The sequence below is a fragment of the Panthera onca genome, chromosome D1 (assembly GCF_046562875.1).
Source record: "Panthera onca isolate mPanOnc1 chromosome D1, mPanOnc1 haplotype 2, whole genome shotgun sequence".
NCBI classification, from domain to species: Eukaryota; Metazoa; Chordata; class Mammalia; order Carnivora; family Felidae; genus Panthera; species Panthera onca.
In genome coordinates this window covers 71,610,246-71,632,982 of record NC_138348.1, presented here as the reverse complement: position 1 = coordinate 71,632,982, position 22,737 = coordinate 71,610,246, and the positions used below count along the sequence as shown (strand labels likewise).

The 22,737-nt window shown below is 37.8% G+C and overlaps 1 protein-coding gene across 2 annotated transcripts in view; it reads right to left on the bottom strand.

The window, feature by feature from the left end:
- The window catches only part of TYR (tyrosinase), a 110,080-nt gene that overhangs the window by 47,472 nt on the left and 39,871 nt on the right, over positions 1-22,737 (bottom strand). For both annotated transcript variants that reach the window (XM_060605402.3, XM_060605401.3), the window contains exon 3: positions 15,695-15,842. In XM_060605402.3, the coding sequence (XP_060461385.1) occupies positions 15,695-15,842 (148 nt within the window). The remainder of the gene's footprint in view (positions 1-15,694; positions 15,843-22,737) is intronic.

The window sequence follows — 22,737 nt, the reverse complement described above, 5'->3', positions numbered from 1 at the left end:
CCCCACAGCACTTGTGCCTTTCTTTATCTTTTCAGTTCTGAGCTCTGACACTTACTCGTGAACTTGAGTGTTAGGTTTACACCACTCCTAGTTAGCAGTTCCTCTGATATCAATTCTGTTTCAGCATCTGACCACACTTTTCTGTCTTAGATATTATTTCAGTCTCTTTCTGGACCCATTCCTCACTCCTGATGCTTTACTCTGAGGTTTTTTCATTACTTCCAATGTGACACTTAACCACTAACTCTAGCATTGCCTTCCCTTTGTGGCTGAGAAGAGAGGAAAAAATTGACTTGTCATCAATTGGCTCTGCTTTCTGCTTAAAAGGTAAAAACTTCACAAGAGAATATCATTCCCAATTTAACAATAATAGGTCATAATTTAAAAATTATATTTGTGCCTCATCAGAGAGCTAGCATCACAACAAAACCAGGCAAACTGACAGCAATGGGTGACAAGACATGCTGAGGAGAGACAGGAAATGTGAGCTGTTTCAGCTCACCACAATGTGATTGGAAGGGGTAAAAGCCATAGAGTTGGGTAAGGAGGAAACAGCTGAAATGTTAACAGATTGATGAAGCTTCATGTGAGCTATGGAACAGTTTCTAATTCCTGAGAATGCAAGACACAAGGAGAATATATGACCAGTTATGAGCCTCTCCTGGATGCCTTTGGGAGGCAGAAGAAAGGACATGTTGGACCTGCTTAGGACCCATCTGTGTTCTGGGCTACAAGAGCACAGGATGTTAACTGGCTGCTGGGGAGGGATAGGCAGAAAATTTGCTCAGGTCTCAGATCCTTCTTTGATTTGAGGAAATGACATCAGCTGCTGGGATATGGGAGAAATGGCACCTCTACCCGGGTCCCTGCCTTGTTGCCAGGAAGAGTGTCTGCCTCTGGGAGAAGAGTAGGAACTCTGCCTCCAAACTCCATGCTATGTTAACATGAGGCAAAACCCCAGAAGATGAATCTTGAAGCCTGTACGGCTGTCTTTTTTCTTGTTGAGATTAAAGGGTTTTGCTGCTTCTTTTCATGAGCGAAAAGCACTCTTCTCAAACACTTTTCTTCTTTTAATAAATATACGTAACTTTCTCCTGATAGATTGCTTCGTATAAGGATCCAGCTACAGAAAACTCCTTTTATTACTGCCATTTTGACTTCTTGAATTTAGTAATATGTCTTTCCTGAGTTTCCAAGAGATTCTCATCCTCATTGTTATTTGTAGATCATTGTGACATTTTGTACTTGACAATAGTTATCTTGGGTCTTCTTGACTCCAGGCGAGAAATAACATTTATATTGTACATCCTTGGTTTTCTCTGTTCTCTGCTTTGCCAATCCTACAGGCAGAAATTTTGTTTTGATATTTCCAGAAACCCTTGTATCATCTAAAGTAACTTAATAAAACAAAGCCATATGACAAAAAGACATTTTATGAATAATTTGACAAATGAGGTTCTCAAGATAGCATTTACTGCAAATATTTTATACATCAGTTGTCATCCTGATTAGTTTTTCCTTTGGAAAAAATATGGGATACTATCCCCTGGGGAATCATCTTTTAGGCTTGAAGCCATATATATTCTTTCATAATTTACCTTTTAAAGCATTTCAATGTGCTTCACATTTGATGCTCCCCCCCTCCCTCTGTTCCTCAGCAAATTTCTCTTAAATTATAAATTCAGTCATGGATCTCTTATTGCTTAAAAAAAAACACATTCCCAAACATTCTTTTTCTGAATTCTTCTTTTCAAACAATTTGCTGTCCTATTTTATTTATTTATTTATTTTTATTTATTTTTAAAAAAATTTTTTTAACGTTTTATTTTTTTTTGAGACGGGGAGAGACAGAGCATAAACAGGGGAGGGTCAGAGAGAGGGAGACACAGAATATGAAACAGGCTCCAGGCTCTGAGCTGTCAGCACAGAGCCTGACACGGGGCTCGAACTCACGGACCGCGAGATCATGACCTGAGCCGAAGTCGGCCGCTTAACTGACTGAGCCACCCAGGCACCCCTAGCTGTCCTATTTTATTTTGTCATCACATTATTAAAAGCTTGGTCTAATGTGACATTTTCAGTTTCTGTTCTGTTTCCATTCTACTACAGTTTGAGTCTCATCCTCACCAGCTGTTATGAGCTGAGTTATACAACCCTGCTCCCCTTTGTACATCGAAGGCCTAACCCCCAGCACCTTAGGATGTGACTGTGCTTGGTGAAAGGGTCTTTAAAGAGGAAACTCAGTTAAAATGAGATCATTAGGTCCTCCAAAACGACTGGTGTCCTTTCTATAAGAAGAGGAAATTAGGACACAGACGTGGAGGGAGAAGATAGACATGTACAGGCCAAGGAGACAGAAACTAACCTGGCCAATACCTTGATCTCAGACTTCTAGCCTTCAGAATTGTGAGAAAATAAACTTCTCTTCTACTATGACACTGTGGTACTATGTCATGGCAGCCTCAGCAAACCAATACATCCCCCTTACAGGGAATGTTTCTGATGTGATTACAGTGTCCTCCTCGTTGGTATGATGGTAGAACTTAAAGATAGGGATTTTCAAGTAAGATGAACAAAATTTTTTAAATTAAAATCTTTTTTAAGTCAATTAGTAGCTCTGAAACTTCAGGTAAATATTTAGTCTTTCTGAGCCCTAGTTTCCAAACTTCTAAAAATGGGATGATAGAGGTGCCTGGGTGGCTCAGTCAGTTAAGCTTCCAACTTTGGCTCAGGTCATGATCTTGCAGTTTGTGAGTTCAAGCCCTGTGTCGGGCTCTGTGTTGACAGCTCAGAGCCTAGAGCCTGTTACATATTCTGTGTCTCCCTCTCTCTCTGCCCCTCCCCACTTGTGCTCTTTTTCTCTCTCTCTCTTGCTCTCTCTCTCTCAAAAATAAACATTAAAAAAATTTTAAGTAAAGCAATAAAAAGGGGATAATAAATATTTATTTTAAGCATTAAGAAAGATAGTATAAATGGAAATGGCTTGCAGAGTATTGAGCAGATGTTAATGAAACTTATGTTCTAGTTTTTACCCATTGTCCAACTAGCATGTTTCTTTAATTCAGCAGACTCCTACTATATTGAATGACATATGTTTAAGATAATTTATTTAATATTTTTTTGAACCTTCCACAAACTCTTCCTTTCCCACTTATCCTTCTAAGAGTCAGCCCCTACCCCATTTAGAGTTGATGACCTCCCGTCACATTTCACTGAGAAAATGGAAGTAATTGAATCAGAAGACCCTAACTTTTCCAACATCGAGTTTACAAATACACACACATCTACATTCTATTTTTTTGTGCCCATTCAGGCATAAAGGAAGACCCATCCCTACCCATTGCAGAAGACCTCAAATCTCAAGGACCTTGCTCTGGTAGATTTTCCCTTTCACTAACATGTGTCTTTCTTTGTAACTTTTCACTTCCAGTAGCATACAAAAATTCTTTAATGTCCTCTCTCTCAAAAAAAAAAGTTTCAATTTCTCCTTTGATCCCATACCCCCTTCCTGCTTTCCGCCTCTCTTCTCTCTGCTCCATTTCTTGTAAAAACCTTCAAAAGAGTTGTATAGAGCCCACTTAATCTGGCTCCTGATGTTCCCATTCTACTGAAACTGTTGTTCTCAGAGTCACAACTACCCCCATGTTTTTAGACCCAATATGTTCTTTCTCTCCCCTCTATATTAACGTCTTAAGAACACTAGATACATTTCTTTATGTCCTCATTTTTGCCTACATGGCTTTGGTGACTTATTGTCCTTGTTTCTTTCCTCCCTCATTGGCCGGTGATTCTCATCCTCCTTTGCTGACTCATCGGTATCCATTCATCCTTTCAATAGGGATTGCCAGACTGCAGCTTTTCTTCTGTATTTATACTGAGAACCTGGTGTTTATACTGAGAACCCTGCACTCCCATGATGTGAAATAATGCCTATTTGCTAAAGATTACCAAATATATGTCTGCAACCCTTTTCTTTATTTTGAGTTCCATCCTCCAAGATCCAACAGACTACTTGGCAGCCTCTCTTGGATATCTCATCACCATATCCAGAAGGGACCTTAATATATCCAAAAGAGCACTCTTGACTCCATTTTCTTTACTAATTTCATTACTTGCCTCATCTTTTCTATTTCAGCAATGGTCCTGTTGTTGTCCTAATGCTCCTAATTCTAAGAGTCATCCTTGATTCCACCTTTTTTTTTTCTGTTTAGCATTGGCTATATTTATATTGTCACCTAGTCCATTGACACATCCTGTTGGTTTTGCCTCTGAAATACATGTGGACTCAGTCTTATTCCCAAAAGCTCCATCATCACCCATCTGGTTGAAATCACTATCGCCTCCCATTTGGACTAGTGCAATATAGTAATTCATGTCCCTACTAAAGTTCTGGTCCCAACAATCCATTTGTCACAGCAGTCAGGATAACTTGTAAAAATTCCAGTCTTCTTGAAATTATTTCAGTACTCTGATGAAATCATTTAAAGTCTCTTCTAAGAAGAGAGGCCACTCTTCTTAGGCCTCTGCTGACATCTGGGGATCTCTTTACCCTCATCTTGCACCAGGTTCCCTTTGTTTACCATCTTTCCCTTTGCTGGTGTCCCTGAGAGAAGCCAAGTTCTTTTTTGCCATAGGCCCTTTGAATTTGTTCCCACTTACTAAAATATTTTCCCCAAAGAATTTTCTGGCTGATTCCTCATGAGACCAGTGTAAAGCTATAGGTAATTTCCTCAGAGAAGCCAGCCTATCTAAATTGGAAACTTTCCAAGTAATTCTTTATAAAATACATATTGTATATCACATTATAGTGCTTAATTGAATTTTGTGCTTATTTCGCTATTTCCTGGTTTACTTGTGTTTCCCCCCCCACTACAATGTGAACATCTTAATGGCAAGTACCTTGTCTATCTTGTAATTTTGTGCTAGGAACTTTCATACACACTTATAAAAATATCATATTAATTATCAAAGCTATAACTTCAGATAGCTACTAATATTAGCAGAATTTTATGAGAAAAGGAGGGCTTAGGGGACAATAAGCAGCTTGCCAGGAATCATGGAGCTAGATGGAGCAGACTTGGTATTCAAAATGAGGCATATCTGATGCCAAAATCTGTGATCTTAATCTATGATTTATTGCCTCCTAGTCTCCTGATTCCTGGGATTTTGACTTTTTTTTATTGTTGTGCTCTTCCCTTGGAACTAATATTTGGTGCTGTTTTAGCCATTCTGACCTTTGGCTCTCTAAATAGTTATGGTAAGGACCTTCCTATACTCACGCTGTTTCTGCCTTCCTTGGTTAAATATCCCCCTGTCATGTTAAAAATTCCATTCTATCTCTGGGACCTCCTGCTTTGCACCACAAGATCTTGAAATACTTTTCCCCTACTTTGCAGAAAACCGTGTCCTTGAGTGGGTCACCATCTCTGGTCCCTGGTTTCCTTGTTTGTAAAGCCAGGGGTTTGGATTGATCTGGGCATTCTGTTTCAGGTTTAAAAATTCAGCAAAAATGATGACAACTCATGTCTCTTCATCCTTTTTCATTTGGTATTTTTAAGTTATCAATACTTTAAGCAATTTAATTCCCCTAGTACTAAAACAAATTAATTCCATAAAGAGTTGGGAGATGTCCCACATTGTAGGAGGAGCATTCTTTAGGTTATGATAGTACATGGCTTCTTCATCAGCTAATAGGGTGCAATTCAATTCCCTTAGATTAATATTTTACTCCACCACAAAATGTTATTAATAGCCCAGCAGATGGCTGCCTGCCTTAGGATGATCAGCTGTACAACATTTTAGTAACTATTTACTGAATATGTCCTATGTGCCAGGGTCTGTGTTAGGTGCTAGACTCTGTGCTGGAGGCTAGAGATGCTCAGTAGACAGACCCTGTCTTCAAGGAGCTCAAGATTTATTGGGAGAGATAGACAAACCTACAAATTGTCTAACCAAAGCAGACTGATATAAAAGCTCAACTGAACAACAAGAGCAGCAACAAAATCAACTGTGGGAACATGGGTGAGTGCAATTATGATGTTATAACTGCTCCTTGTTCTAGGAAATTAGTTCTCCTGCTTCAGAAAACAAACAGTGAACATTTTAAAAGCTGGTCACAATCCAGCAATATGAAAAGATACTAAGAAAAAGCCAGGTCCTCCTCTGCCATCCCATCTGATTCCCAGAGCACACTTCGAGACATTTCTCTGGCTTCTGAACTCACCTCCTTCTATAACCCTGGGATTTCTGCTTTTCTGAGCAAGCTTCTGCCTTGCAATCACCAGCAGGCAAGCAATCTGCTGTTCATTCCCAAAGCTCCAGGGACCTGCCTTCTGCCTGGACTCTTTCTAGGCTGCCAAGTTGGCAAGGCACTTGGTTTGTGGGCATGTGGATCAGGGCAGTCTTCTCAGCAGGATGGCCCAGGGGATGCTTGGGGAGCAGCGTGGAGGGGAAGCCTCAGCAGGAAATACAGCCAGCAAGTCTCTCCAAAAGATGTAATTAATCTGTGGCTGCGTTGTGAGGCAGGCTTGCCATCCCTGGAGTGTTCTGCTTCACTTTTGTATCTAGCTGGGATTCCCATGCGCTCAAGAGACAGGTGACAGGAGAACCGATAGGTGTTACCAACACAGGGGAACACATGGATAAAGTGAGTAAATAACAAAAGCACTGTGCAAGCTTTTTAAAAAGTTCCTTATACTCTTTTTACAACAACTAGGTGTTAATATGTATAATATGTTATAGTTTTTAAAGTGTAAACTGATATTCCTATGAGGAAGGTAGTATTATTACTGCCATTTTACAAGAGGATAATGAGGCTGGGAGAGGTTGGGCAACCTTCCCAAGGTCACACAAGTATCGCAAAGCAGAGCCAGGATGTGCTCATCAGCCTCTGACTCTAGATGTCATGGTTCTTCCACTTGAGGCTTTGTTTCCATGCTTAGAATGTAGGAACTAGACCTTGAGCTCCCCGAGGGTGGGTGTCCCGTCCTGCCTTCTCCATCTACCACCTCACTTAGTTCCTGAGTCAGTGCCTGCCCAGTCAGGTTGATTGAGAAGAGCTCCACCCACATCAGAGGAAGGTTTAAGATTCAGTTAAAATTGGGGTGCCTGGGTGGCACAGTAGGTTTAGCTTCCAACTCTTGATCCTGGCTTGGGTCATGATCTCACCGTTCATGAGTTTGAGCTCTGCATCGGGTTCTACGAGCTTTTAGCATTCTGTCTCTCCCTCTCTCTGCCCTTCCCCCACTTGTGCTCTGTCTGTCTCTCTCAAAATAAATAAATAAACTTAAAAAAAGACAGAATTTGTTAAAAAACTGTTGGCTAATCTTCTGGGAACTCTAAATGGCAAGCCTCCCCACTCCATTTTTTTTTAAGTTTATTTATTTATTTTGAGAGTGAGAGAGAGAGAGCATGAGCAGAGAGGGGCAGAGAGACAGGGAGAGAGAGAATCCCAAACAGGCTCTGCACTGTGGAGCCCGATGCAGGGCTCAAACCCACGAACCATGAGATCATGACCTGAGCCAAAATCAAGAGTCAGATGCTTAACCGACTGAGCCACCCAGGTACCCCTCCCTACTCCATTTTTGACCCTGTGTTTGTTCCCCTTCACATCCCCTACATGCTGCTGCTCCCCACCTCTCTCTAGTTTGAGCTTGCTAAGTCTCTTTTTTACCAACTTGTTCTTGGAATCATCTCCTGCTACACCAGCCATGCTTCTCAACTAGTGATCAAAATAAGCACCTATTCTGGCAGCTCCTGTTCCTCTGTTGAGCGAAGAGTATATATTCTTTCTCTCTATATACATTTCTTCTGCTAACTCTCTAAATTCTTTATGAAGAAGCATATAGAACAGGTTAAGAACATCGGTTCATATCCTGACAGATTACGTCTGTGCTTCAAGTCTGTAAGGAACTAAGTGTAAGGTAGGGATGATAATGGCATTTAAATGGTAGGATTGGTCAAAGTGTTAAACAAATCAATCCATGTGATGTACTTAACACTTTGTGCACAGCAAACACACTTAGCTGTGTTTTTAGTATTTTCTGTGTTTTTTACCTATCGTTTCTTTCCTAAAGTGTTTCTTGAATCTCATGCTTCTATGTCTTTCTTGTTTTGGTCCCTATGAATTGAATGTTTTTACTACCAAAATTCCACAAGTCAAAATACTACTCATTCTTCATCAAGCCACCAAGTCAGAAGAGTATTCCAAACAAGGGAATCTAACAGGTGTTCACTGAATATCCACTCTGTGCCAGGCATGGTCCAACGGTGCCACAGACCCAGGGGCTGAAGAGGACAGCTCTTGTGGTCCTCGCATTTTGGTGCTCTTTTCTTATCTTGCACACACCCTAGCCTATGAAACTACTATTTACTAAACAGGTTACATTTTGTTTTATGTTACTTAGTTATTTGCATAACTGGACTGGGAAGCATTAGGTGGAGAGGAGTTGTTCTCAATGACTACTGCATCCTTTTGGCCTAATGTAGCACACAAAACCAAAAGGGTACTTATTTTTGAATGAACAGATGAATGAAAGCATGCACATGGAAATGTGCTTGCTTTTTTTTTTTTTTTTTTTTTTTTTTGTCTATGTGAGTCCTTGAGTGAAGAAGAAGGAAATATTTCTAAAGCTCCTTTTCTATTGCACTGACATTTATCCACAGGGCACCATCCGGCACCAAAGCTCCTCTCCCTTCCCAAGGAAACTATAAGCATGAAAGCTCCTGATTCCATTGCTTAAACATCAGCTTTGCTTGATGGGTGTTGGTTTAAAGTTTCAAATCCCTCTATTTTTGGCATGCCCCTAATCTGATATCCTTAGAGAAAAAGAATATATAACACTCCAAAATATTCTTTCTTTTAGCATAATCGCTCAACTCTCTCTTCTTGCCAGAAAGATTTTGTTTTTGTTTTTGTTTTTTAAACAAACCTGAGAACAGCTAGGGTCCCTGGTCAGACCTTATTCTGAATGGCAGAGAAAAAAAATTAATTATGAATTGGACTTGTTTGTCAGTTACTTACTAATCATAACTGAAGCATGATTAAATTGTCTCTAAGAAACCCATGAAAGCTCTGTAATTGTGCTAATGCATTCTATTATTATTTCTTGAATTAAAAAAAAAAGCATCTAGAGTATAGTAAAGTCCAGAATGGACCTTGGAGCTTTATGGCAATCCATTCTTTTTACAGATAAGAATACCGAGGAACAAGAAAGTAAACACACTGATGCCAGGAACAAAAGACTGAATAAAAAAGGCTAAAAACAACTTCTGGAGTGCCTGGGTAGCTCAATCTGTTGGGCTGCTAACTTCAGCTCAGGTCATGATCTTACAGCTTGTGAGTTCAAGCCCCACGTCAACCCCTGTTTGAGCCCCTGTTCCAGCAGTCTGTGCTGACAGCTCAGAGTCTGGAGCCTGCTTCAGATTGTGTCTCCTACCCTCTCTGCCCCTTCTCCACTCATGCTCTGTCTCTCTCTCTGTCTCAAAAGTAAGTAAACATTAACAATAATAACAACAAAAGAACTTCTAAAGTGAAAAGCATACTATTAAAACTTAAAAGATAATTTTAAAAAGCAGGAGATATTTGTAATGTTTATGACAAAAGGGCTAACTTTTAAAAATATTATGAAAAATCTATACAATTTACTAATAAAATGCAGAACAATCCTCTCCCAATATAAAAAGGCAAAACATGTAAAGAGATTTTAGGGAAAAAATCTATAATATGTGTAGGAAATAGAGAAATTCAAATGGATACATTTCTACTCTTCAGAGTAGCAGAGGCCAAGAAGACTGATGACATCTCATGCAGGTGAGGGGGGAGGGTGGTGGAAATATTTTCATTCTCTATTTTTGGGAAATAGGAATAGATTTGCATGTACAGATGTGGAAATATATCTAAGATTATTAAGTAGGAAAAAAGTGCAGAATTATGTGCAGATACAATTCTTTGTATATCAGAATGGTGGAATGACGCTTCTCTTAATTTGTTAATTTGTTCCTTTTTGTACTTGTCTGAATTTTCTAAATGGCAGAATAGATATAGCTAATTTCCCCTAATCTGCTCCTTATATTATCTTTTTTTTCTTCGATTTAAGAGAAAACAAAAATAAAAGTAAAATATTTCAATATAGTTTTATTTATTTATTTATTTATTCATTTATTCATTTATTTATTTTAAATATATGAAATTTATTGTCAAATTGGTTTCCATACAACACCCAGTGCTCATCCCAACAGGTGCCCTCCTCCATGCCCATCACCCACCCTCCCCTCCCTCCTACCCCCATCAACCCTCAGATTGTTCTCAGTTTTTAAGAGTCTCTTATGCTTTGGCTCTCAATATAGTTTTTAAAAGAAGTCTTTCAAAGAAGCCAAGAATAGGTCAGGGCCCTCAAATCTGATGTTAATCTTGCTGCTACTTTTTGGAAACTGTTCTCCAGCCTGGCTAAATAAAGTTTCTTCAACATGATTTCCTGTATCTTATGATTTACCAATTTTGCTACCTAAGTATGACGTACATTTCCTTACCTTCCTTGTCATAGCTTTAATTTCTCCTAATCTTCAAGAATAAATCAAAGGATAGCCTTTTTGAAGAAAGCATCTACTTTTCAAGGCTCTTCCTCTGTGGAATCATATATCTCTCAGACTTCTTTTATAGGCTCCACTACATTGCTATGATTATTAAGTTTTTCCTGCCCTGTTTGAAAGACTGTAAGTACCCGGAGGTCAGGATTTTTATTCATTTCAACAAATAAAACAGGCATTATGGCTGGCATGGTATATGGAATGTAGTAAAAATTTAAAATGTTTGATGAACGAATTATCTTTGAATGATCATGATTTATCCTCAATCTAAGAGCAATCAGAAGGACACTTATGTTTCAAATATCCAAGGAATTGCCCATCGTGGTGAAGAACCTGTTTCTATAGTAAGACTACATTAACTCTCAACTGTGTCCTTTACCAGCTATATAATCTGCGTTCTGTATATTAAATCCATATATATATACACACACACACACATATATATATATGTGTGTGTGTGTGTATATATGTATGTGTGTTTGTATATATATGTGTATATATATATATATATATATACATATACATATATATATATATATATATATATATATATATAATCTATAAAGTAGGGACAATATTAGAACCTGTGTTACAGACTTGTTGTGAACTGAATAAAATAGAACTTACAAAGAGTTTAGAGTAGTGCCTTGAATACAGTAAAAACCAAATGTATATTATCTTTTAAAACTGTAATATTAAATCCATTCTCTGATTTTTTTTTAAGTGATGGAATTGGAATTACCTTAAGTCTTTATTTTTCCAACATTGGCACATTTTTTTTAAAGTTTACTTATTTATTGGGGCGCTTGGGTGGCTTAGTCTGTTGAGTGTCTGACTTTGACTTAGGTTATGATCTCATGGTTTATGAGGTCGAGCCCTGTGTCAGGCTCTGTGCTGACAGCTCAGAGCCTGGAGCCTGTTTTGGATTCCCTGTCTCCCTCTCTTTTTGCCCCATCCTCCACTCATGCTGTGTCTCTCTGTGCCTCTCAAAAATGAATAAACATTAAAAAAAATGTTTTTAAAAATAAATAAAAGTTTATTTATTTATTTTGAGAGAGAGAGAGCATGAGCAGAAGAGGGGCAGAGGGAGAGGGAGAGAGAGAATCCCAAGCAGTCTCTGCACTGACAGAGCAGAGACTCAAATCCACGAACCACAAGAACATGACCTGAACCTAAGTCAGGAGTTGTATGCTTAACCGACAGAGCTACCCAGGTGCCCCGACACTGGCACATTTTGATGACAGACTGCTTGGCCACTGGAATCTCATGAGTTTCTCTTCACATGAGGTTTGAGGCTTCTTTCCATGTTTTAGATGGCAAACTTACATTTTCTTCTTCCGTGTATACTTGTCATTTGTGACTGATTTCAATGAGACAGGAATTGTGCTCCTGATCCTTGACTATTCATTCTTGTTGTGTGGGCTTGCCACTCTTCAGGGCTCACCTCTTCTACCATCCTTTTATGTAACTTTCTAAGAATGTCTCCCATAATTGTGCATGAATAAGGACGTACTATAGTTGTTTACTGGTTTATATTTCCCACTACACTATGCTTTTTCAGCCCAGCGATCCTGTCTCATTATTGTTTCCTCAGTGCCTAGAACCAGGTCTAATGGTCTTGAAACATGCTAAAATTTAAGACCTATTTATAGCATTAAATGATGATTACATTTTGCTTTTTAAGGCTTGTAAAACAAATTCCTTCAGTTAAAATGGCTTGTCTGTAGTCCCTTTTGTAGCTGTGGCAAATGTGGCATGCTAAGTTTGTTCTCAATAGTTTGTTCATTTGATAGAAATTAATTATATACTGGCTAGTAATATGATCGACAAAACACTCTGAAAAAAACAAATATAATACAAGGCATGGGTCTAACTATTAACTAGTTCACAAAGCACAAATGAGTAACAACATAATCAAGAACGATATAAATGATGTGTTTAAAATAAAGGGTAAAGAGAGAACATGATGTGAGTTAATAGATGGAAGCAGTGGTGTGCTGGTCATTTAACAACCAGCTCTCAATATAAAAGCCTCAATTTGTAGCATTTGCCAATTTCATGGTATAACTACTCCTACCATGGCTAGTTTCAGACTTAGCTTGAGGTCACTAAAGCAAAGTTGGGAAAAGATGTGCATATTAGATCTTGCTAGCCAGTGTGGGCTGGCTCCAAGACACTCTGGAGGGGAGAGATGGTTACAGACAGGAATGGTCTGGGTAGACTTTATGGAGGAGGTAAAAGTTGTAACTAGTCTTGAAGATTGTATAAAAATTAGGTAACTGAAGGAAAATATGTTCCAGGTTTGAAGAACAGTGTAGACAATGCATAGAGGCAGGAAAGAATGTGGAATATTTGGGCAAATATACTCAGCACATAGTAGGTAGCCAATAAATATATTTGTGAATAGTTGAATGGCAGTGAATCAACCATCTGATTGAGAAGAGACTTGAGAGGAAAACTCAGGTGTTACAATATTCTGTGGCAATCCACAGGTGTCTATCCTTCATGATGGTGCTTTTTCTTCTTTCTCCCTCTCCAGAATCTTCATCAGCTTAGCTCTGTGGGCTGAATGAGAAACTACTTTGCCATTTTCTTCTTCTTTTCTTCTTCTTCTTCTTCTTCTTCTTCTTCTTCTTCTTCTTCTTCTTCTTCTTCTTCTTCTTTTTATTATTATTATTATTATTATTATTATTATTATTATTAGAGAGGGGCGGGGCAGACAGAGAGAGAAAGAGAATCCACGCTGTCAGCACAGAGTCTGACACGGGGCTTGACCTCACAATCCTGGGATCATGACCTGAGCTAAAATCAAGAGTCAGACACTCAACCAACTGAGCCACTCAGGTGCCCCTATTTGCTTATTATTTTTAAGTTATTTTAATAACTATACAGATATCTAATAGCAAGGATTAGCAGAGAATTCTAAGAGGACAGAAAATTTTAATTTTCAGGGTGGCAAAATGGCCTAAAAGCCATATATCTGCATAATGGCCTTATCTATGTTAAGCAAACATGCCTTCAGACACTGAATTCAATTATAGTATTTTCTATAAATACAGATATAAGCAAGCTAGCCACAGATCAACTGTTTTTTAACTGTTTTCTCGTATATAAATGTAGAATTCTGTGGTTTGTCAGGGGCCAGCAAACTTTTTCTGTAAAGGGCCAGAAACTAAATATTTTCCATTTTGTGGGTCATATGGCCACAGTCACAACTACTCAATTCTGTCCTTGTAGCATGAAAGCAGCCATAGACAATATAAATGAATGATGTGGTTGTGTTCCGGTAAATCCTTAAATACAAATAAGGCAGGAGACAGATTTGGCCTATAATCCATAGTTTGCTGATTTCTTGCCTAGTGGATCAATGTGTCTAGGAAATCTAGAATTCTTTAACTTCAATGGACACTAAAGATCAAAAAATGCCCAAAATTCACAAGGACAATATGATATAAAAATGACTTCATAAAAAGAGTTCAATATATCTTTTCTGGTAAGATGTTTTTCTAAGTGTTCTTCTTCCTTCTTTCTATATGGGTATAGGTAGTTATGATATATTGATATCAAAATTTTGGTGCTTATGCACTTACTTAAAAACTGATTTCAAATAAAACTTGACTGGGGATATTACTTAATTCCTATAATATTAGAGTAGTCACAAAGGCAATAAAAATATGCCTAATAATCTTCCAGGCTAGTGGTCATTTTTAAAAAATGTTTTATTTATTTTTGAGAGAGAGAGAGACAGAGTATAAGCGGAGAAGGGCAGAGAGAGAGGGAGACACAGAATCCGAAGCAGGCCCCAGCCTCTGAGCTGTCAGCACAGAGCCTGATGTGGGGCTCCAACCCATGCACCATAAGATCATGACCTGAGCCTAAGTGGGAAGCTTAACTGACTGAGGTGCGCAGGCACCCATAGTGGTCACTTTTTTAACTGTTATTATGTCCATACTCCTGGGAAAATTAGTGGGTTAGAAATGGTGATAATATAGCAAAACATCTAATTTTCAGTTTCAGTTTCTTTAAGACAGGAAAAATAGAACTTGTTATATTTAACAAAGAGAAGGAAAGTATTACCTTAATGGCAGGTATAAATCTGTGCCCTTTACTCATTGGCTGTTGTGAGAAAATTACCTGAGAGGGGACCAAAAAAAAAAAAAGAGTCCTATATTCATCTGTCACGGTTCAGTGCTTTATTTCCTCCTCTCTTCTTGAAGAATTCCAGAAACAGAAAGCTGACCTTCCTCTATGTACTTTCTCTTCTGCTATCATCACCTGTGATTAAATCTAAAATCTTTATGGATAAGGTATTGCACATGTAATGGAAGAGGGTTATTAAGGGTGCAAAAGGCTCCAGGAGAATTAAATCACATTAAAGAAGATGGGTGAGCCATAGTGCATCATGTCTGGAGAATTAATCATATAATGCTCAGACCAAGGTTGAGATCAAAAACTATCTGTTTCTATGTGAGGGTCTGAGGTTGGAAAAGAAGTAACAGTAATACCGCCAGAGAGAAAAAATATATATATTGAAGAGAAATGTAGCATATTTGTGTCCTGCCCAGATGGCCTTAGATCCCTTGTGCCAGCCTTGTGTGCCCACCTCTCTGCTTTTACATGCTTTCCTCCTAACCAGAGGACCGTGCAACCTTCAGAAGACTGCCCTTGGGTACTGGAGCCATATAGCCTGTCTGGAATGGACTAGTGCCTGGGACCTTTACAACTGCTACCTCAGGGAAACCTGTAACCAATGACTATTTGATATGGTAATGCAAAAACTTAGTTTTCTTGTGTTAAGGCAGGACAAGTTAGGGTGTGCTTTACACTATCAAAATCTGGCTGAGTCTGGGATTTCAACTGACATTATACTCTCATTTGGCTTTTTTCCCTTTCTTATCCTGCTTTACCCACACCTGTACTGGTTTCTCTTCAATAAAACACTTAAATGAAAACATTTGCATCCAACTCCTTACGTTAGGGTCTTTTTGTGTGAGAATCCGATCTGAGACAACAAAGTACCATAATTTCTTAGTTTTTATATAATAGCTAAAGTCCTACTACATTTAATACCAATAAGCACATAATTTGTGAAAAAGTGTCAACCAACCTGTCAACAAATGCATGGTGAAGAAGAAAAATGGGATCATTGGCAGATCCCTGTACCTGAGACATCGTTCCATTCATATAGATGTGCAAGGCATTGTGCATGCTGCTTTGAGAGGCATCTGCTATCCCAGTAAGTGGACTAGCAAATCCTGTTGGTAAAAAGAAAATTGAAAAGAAAAAATCAGTTGGCCCTGGTAGTTGAAAATCTCAGTGATTATCTCATTTAGTTTACAACTACATTTGAGAGCTTAATTCAAAGTAATAAAATTCATGCTGTAGTAGGATTCTTTACATTTAATAAATCTTGGTGGAATTGAAGGGTATTAATCTGGGGACAGTGGACTGATTAACCAGATGGACTAGGTGGAGCCAGTTGTATGCCCTCCTGATACTTCTGCTTATTATTTCTCCTCTGGATACTGAAGAGTAGTAAGAACTTTTTATAATAATCAGCATGGTCACTTTCACTTAGAGCAGGTCATTCCAGCTTGTTATGTGTCTCCTTGCTTTCCAGTTCTGGAGGTTACTTTTAATTTTGGTTTCTGGTTCCAGAGGAAACATGAAATGTGTGACCTTCTGCATCACAGTATGGGGGACATCATCAGGTCATCCATGTGCTAGATTTTGCAAACTACCCATTTCAAAGTTGATCAAGACTCCATTAAATGGTTCCCTTCATTGCATCAGAAATGCAACAGTGGGAATATAATAAGTGGGAATATAATAAGGATGAGAGATATTATTTTCGGAATATTAACTGTGCTAAATGCTTTTGGCAGCATATATCTGCCAACCTTTATAGCAACTCTGCCAATTACAAATTATTTTCCCCATTGGAAAGAAGAGAAAACTGAGCCTCAGTGAAGTTGAATTTTCCTAGGCTACACAGGCACTGGTAGAGTTGGGATTTTAACCTATATCAGTTAAGATATAGATCTTCTAGATCTGAGCTCTTGTTATTTTGTGTTCTCTCTCCTACAGCACCTGGGAAGAGCAAGATATTTTAGAGTCCATGCAGACAAAACATAAAACATAAATAAAACTCAGATTCAGAACCATACAAAGAAGTTAATTTATCAAAGTTAAATTGTAAAATAGCAACCTATTTGGGGCAATATGGCTAAGGGCATATTCTTAAATTTCAGAATTTAGAAATATCGAACAAACAGAAACTGTCATATGATGATGATGATGATGGTGGTGGTGGTGGTGGTGGTGGTGGTAAAGGTAGATATACACAGTGGAGGCACTATGATTTGGGCAGGGGAGTTCTAGCTAATTTTGTGCATCTAGGTTTATTTTCTTGTCAAACTCTTCATTTTTTAAAGTTTATTTATTTTGAGGGAGGGAGGGAGGGAGAGAGAGAGAGAGAGAGAAAGAAAACATGAGCAGGGGAAGGACAGAAAGAGAGAGAGAATACCAAGCAGGCTCTGCACTGCCAGCTCAGAGCCCAAGGAGGGACTCAAATTCACGAACCACAAGATCATGACCTGAGTGGAAATCAAGTCAGATGCTTAACTAATGAACCACCCAGGTGCCCAAACCTCTTCATTTTTAAAGGTGCAACCCTTGACTTTCACATTCACTGCTTTTTGCTCTTCCACCACTGTGGCTCACAGTATTTCTGCCCCTCATTTTGTGACTTTTTTCTTTTCTTTTGAGCTTTTTGTACTCATTCTCAGAGACCATCCTGAGCCCTGCACTCACTGGAAGCTTAGCCTAAGAACATACACTTCCATCCCCTCTTGTCTGTGAAACTTTTATGATTATATACATTATGTGTGTGTGTGTGTGTGTGTGTGTGTGTGTGTGTGTGTATCCTTTACTATATGCAGGGATTTTTCTAAGAGCTTGACATGACAAATTTCTTATACTCTTCAGAGTGATCCTACAAATTAGGTATCTTTATCATCTCCATTACATAGACTTGAAAAAAAAGGGGCTTAGAGAAGTAAAGTAACTTGTGTACAGTTAAAAAATAAATAAGAGAAATTAAAGTTGGGACACAAGCTTGTTTTATTCTAGAGCTTAGGCTCTTGAATGTATCTTATGTAGCAATAAATTACATATCATGGAGGACAAACTTCTGTAGATCAATAGTGTTTAAGCTATTATCCTTGAGAAGCACCAAATGAAAGTTTTAAAAACACATTTTATATATGCTCTCACATATTTTTAAGTAGATTCCAGATTATTTTAATCATAATTGTAAATACTTTCAGAGGTTATAACTTCAGAGATATTGCAAATAGCACAAATTTAAAACTAAAAAATTAGTACCACTTTTTAAAAATACATCCATCTTATTCACTATCATCCATGTCAAAAATACCTAAACAAACTCCATTATCACCTGAAAATTTATGAGGTTTTCTTTTTTGACTTCATATCATATTTTTGTTCTACTTTCCCTTAGAAACATACTAAATGTTATATAAGTTATGCTTGATTTAAAGAAAAAACTTTTTTGCAATTAAAATAGGTATACAATTAAAATTGTCTTTAAAAATTTCATGTAAGCATTAATCTAAAATGGGTTAAGTGGCGCCTGGGTGTCTCAGTCAGTTAAGCAGCCGACTTTGGCTCAGGTCATGATCTCGCGGTCTGTGAGTTCGAGCCCCGCGTCAGGCTCTTTGCTGACAGCTCAGAGCCTGGAGCCTGTTTCAGATTCTGTGTCTCCCTCTCTCTGACCCTCCCTCGTTCATGCTCTGTCTCTCTCTGTCTCAAAAATAAATAAACATTAAAAATAAATAAAAATAAATAAAATAAAATGGGTTAATTTATCATTAAACATTTTAGCCATAGCAACCTATCAAAATCACATAAATATATTAAACTGCTTTATAAAATATTAAATATAAAAAAGTAAAATTTTAGTGAAAGTTTATTTCTTAATAATATTGGTGAAAGATCATTAATTAAAAGTTGATTCAGCTATCCATGGATTAATACCCCAAAGGATAAAGCTTAGCATAAATTCTATTCTAAATTTCAGAAACTAAATATAGGTCCTGAGAAAATTTTGTTCTCAAAAATAACTACATGGAAACAAGAGTTTTTAGAGTAACTTCACTTAATTATTTTAACTCTATTTTAGTTATATGCCAAAAATGACACACTGATCCATCATCAAATAATCTGATTCATCAACTGTAACTCAACCAAGAATTCTTTCATGAAAGCAATCTTATAAATTATGAATTTATTTACAAATCACTCAACTTGCAAGACATTTGCTACCTAGTCATTAAAGTCATGCCCTTTAGCAACACTGGCACCAATATTTTGAATTTTCTATCTGTTTGACACCCTGTAAATTTTTACCCCTTCTGATAATGTGTTCTGTTGAGTATGGATTCAGGATGTGTGAGAAAAAGGTTTTTCTTGTGACAAGTAGGAAAAAGGATTGTATATGGGGCAGAGGTAAAGGAGAACCTTCAGGAGCCTTTCCATTTAAGATTGATTTTAGAACAATGTTCTTGGGAGGAGGACCTGGAAATAAATTTGCTTAACACTCTCTGCAACATGTACCCTGTAGAAAGTCTTAGTGAACCTGCAGTAGTGTGTCTATCCCATTTGAATATACTACTATAGAGAAAAGATTGTTAGAATTATGCAAACCCAGCTTTAAATTCTATATTTCTTACCAAAAGTATGACCTTTGTCAAGTTAAATTTTTTTTGAGACTCAGTTTCTTCATTGGTAAGAGAGGGAATAATTAATGCCTATCTGGATTCTAATGAGGAATAATTCTGTAGCAGGTGTGAAGCTTCTAGTATAGAATCTGGCACAAATGAATGCTTCCTGAGTAGTACCTGTCACTTCTATCAGTTCATTGCATTTGAACAATGGGTGGTCATCATGAGAGGACTGGCCAAGAATATGGGGGTACTCCCCCTGCAGGAAAGTCTCTTTTGCCACAACTCCCCACCATCAGGACCCATCCCAGCACCCGACACCTCTCCCCTTCCTAAACTCCTTTGCTCTACAGAAACCTGACTGCTGCTTGCCTTTATCCAACATTAGAGTGATCTTAGAAAGTAGGATTGAGCCCAGCATCCCCCTACACCGCCATCTTCCTCACAATGAATGGATAAAGAAATTGTGGTTTATATACACAATAGAATACTACTTGGCAATAAGAAAGAATGAAATATAGCCTTTTGTAGCAACATGGATGGAACTGGAAAGAGTTATGCTAAGTGAATTAAGTCATACAGAGAAAGACAGATACCATATGTTTTCACTCTTATGTGGATCCTGAGAAACTTAACAGAAGACCATGGGGGAGGGGAAGGAAAAAAAAAGTTACGGAGGGAGGCAAACCATAAGAGACTCTTAAAAACAGAATAAACTGAGGGTTGATGGGGAATGGGAGGGAGGGAAGGGTGGGTGATGGGCATTGAGGAGGGCACCTGTTGGAAGGAGCACTGGGTGTTGTATGGAAACCAATTTGACAATAAATTTCACATTAAAAAAAAAAAGAAAGTAAGATTGCCATTCTAACAGTGTTCTCAGTGAGGCTTGTGTTTCTTTACTTGCTTCTTTGGCTAATTTTCCAGATACTGAATCTGGGAAAGCCTCCAAAGTTATTCAGAAAGGACATCTGAATAAGAAGCATATGGAATTTGTCAGAATATTGTGATACATGCTCAGAAAGAGTTCATAGATACAGACTGAGCAAATATCTGACCTCCTGTGACAGGTACTCGATTATTAATATAGATCATCTTACTATATTAACTCTTAAATGAACTGTGTACATCTTGTCTCTTGAAATAGACTAGAAATGCCTTATACGTAGGAACCAAATCTTTTGCTTTGATTTTCCACAAAGACAGAGACTCTCACATCTTTGTATTTAAAAGAAAACCAGATATAAAATATGTTTCAATCCTTCACTTATACCATTCTATAGAGATTGGGAATAAGAAACATACATTTCTCTCCATCAAATCTTAAGGGACCATCAGAAAGCTCTACTCTGCTGCTTGTTAAGAGACAAAACAGAGAAAAATGTCATGGATGTGAATACTATGAAATTTTGAATAAATGATTTTCTATTTTACTTCTTCACACAATTCATTATTTTGTCAGTAAATCACCTTGGAAAAATAAGAAAGGATTATACCAATATCAATAGATTCTCTTGCTGAGATTTTAATTCTCTTTTGGAAGAGCAAGTCAAAGAGGAAATTCTAGGCACCAAACAATAACAATTTATACTTGAAGCTTTTGAAATATCTTTTACATAGGTGATCTCATTTGAACCCCAGGGTGACCTGTTATTATAAATAACATCATTGTCCCAATTTACAGATGAGAAATCAAGTTTATAGAAGTTACACATCTATTAGTTAACACACCTACATTCAAGCTAGTAATTGAGGGAATCGAGGAATCGAATATAGCTCTTCAAACCTGTGGTTTTTTTTTTTTTTTTTCCTCTACACTGCGGTTGGGTTGTATCTGTCCTGACTTGATACACCTTGGAAGCCTCTTTTTACTATGGACTACAAAATGAATTTATGAGCTTGCTGTTTCCATCTACTAAGAGCAAGGTGCAGGAGGTGTCACTGTTTCACTCTTGTCCAAGGATTCCCCATGATGGGAAGTCTAATAAGTCAGCAGGGACCTTGTTAGCAGTCACAGATGCCAAAATGGCTCAAAGTTCTTTGTGAAGGGCAGTGACGGTTGCCCAAATTACTCTGTGTTAAGCCTTCAAAACTGCGTGTTGTGTTCCTACGGGAAATTAATAAACACAGTTTCTGGCTGATCATAACAGTACGAAACTTCAGCTTGTCAATCCATGATTTTTCTCTTTCGTTTCCTCCTCGAAAGTACTCTGGAGACTTTTTCTGTTTGTTTGTTTGTTTTTGACTGAAGCCTATCTCTGACCCCTGGAGATTCAGATTTAATTGGTATAGAGTGGGGGCTCAGGCACTTGGAGTTTTACAACACCCAAGTGATTCTAATGCGCAACCAGGGTTGAAATTCGCTGGTTTAGGCTAAATTGCTTTCCATCCTCTAAACTTGAGCTCACAATTTAAAAACTTTACCTGTGAATATATTATTCTCTTCACTTGAAATTTTCTCCTCCTATATCCTGACAGTCCAAAAATGCTTCTGCCTTTGAAATCCTACACCACACACTTCTGACTGAAAATATTTTCATGCTGATAAGTTCTTCAACACGTACGCTTGAAAATGATGTTTAAAAAAGTCTAGCAATTACTATGTGGCAGGCACTGGATGGACGTTTTTACATGTATCTAATTTAATTCTGATGCTTCTTTCTAGGAACCTGGGTTATAGATGTTACACTTTATCATGTCTGGTAGATTTTGATATGTGAGAAAGTACGTAGTTAAATCTTCAGAACAGAGTACCTTTATTTGATTTAATTTCATTTTAAGTGCATCTCAAATCTGTTTTAATATTTCTTAGAGTTTCAGTGATATAATCAGAGAAAAGAAAGCAGAACGATAGAAAAATGTACATCAGGGCATGTGAAGATTGAAGCGACATGACTGTTATGCCCCCCTGGCTATATTTCCCCTAATTACTCTCCTAATATGCAACTTAATTCAGGAGCTATAAAGTGCATAGCCTCACGAGGTTACACACAATGATGTTAGGGGGTAGTAATTGATGGCTGAGTACTTTTAAAAGGCTTGTAATTTAAATTACTTGTAGCAGAAATATAATATTGCAGATCAAAAAAAGATCTTGGCTCTAAGCAAGTCCCTAGATACAATGGAAGCATTAACTTTCAATCCAATTTCAGGTCTCAAATAAAGTACTAGCTCTACAGCCATAAATGTAATTAATTAGCATTTATGTTTATTAGAAAATACTTTTAATTCCTCCAACAACAGTGAATGCAGCAATGTAACATATAATTATTAGATGATAGTTAAGTTCACAAATGCTTGACAATTTCTGTGGTTCTCCAAAATACAGTCCCAGAGCCAGCAGCATCACCTATAAATTTGTCAGAATTGCAAATCCTCTAGCCATACCAGAGAACTATTGAATCAGAAA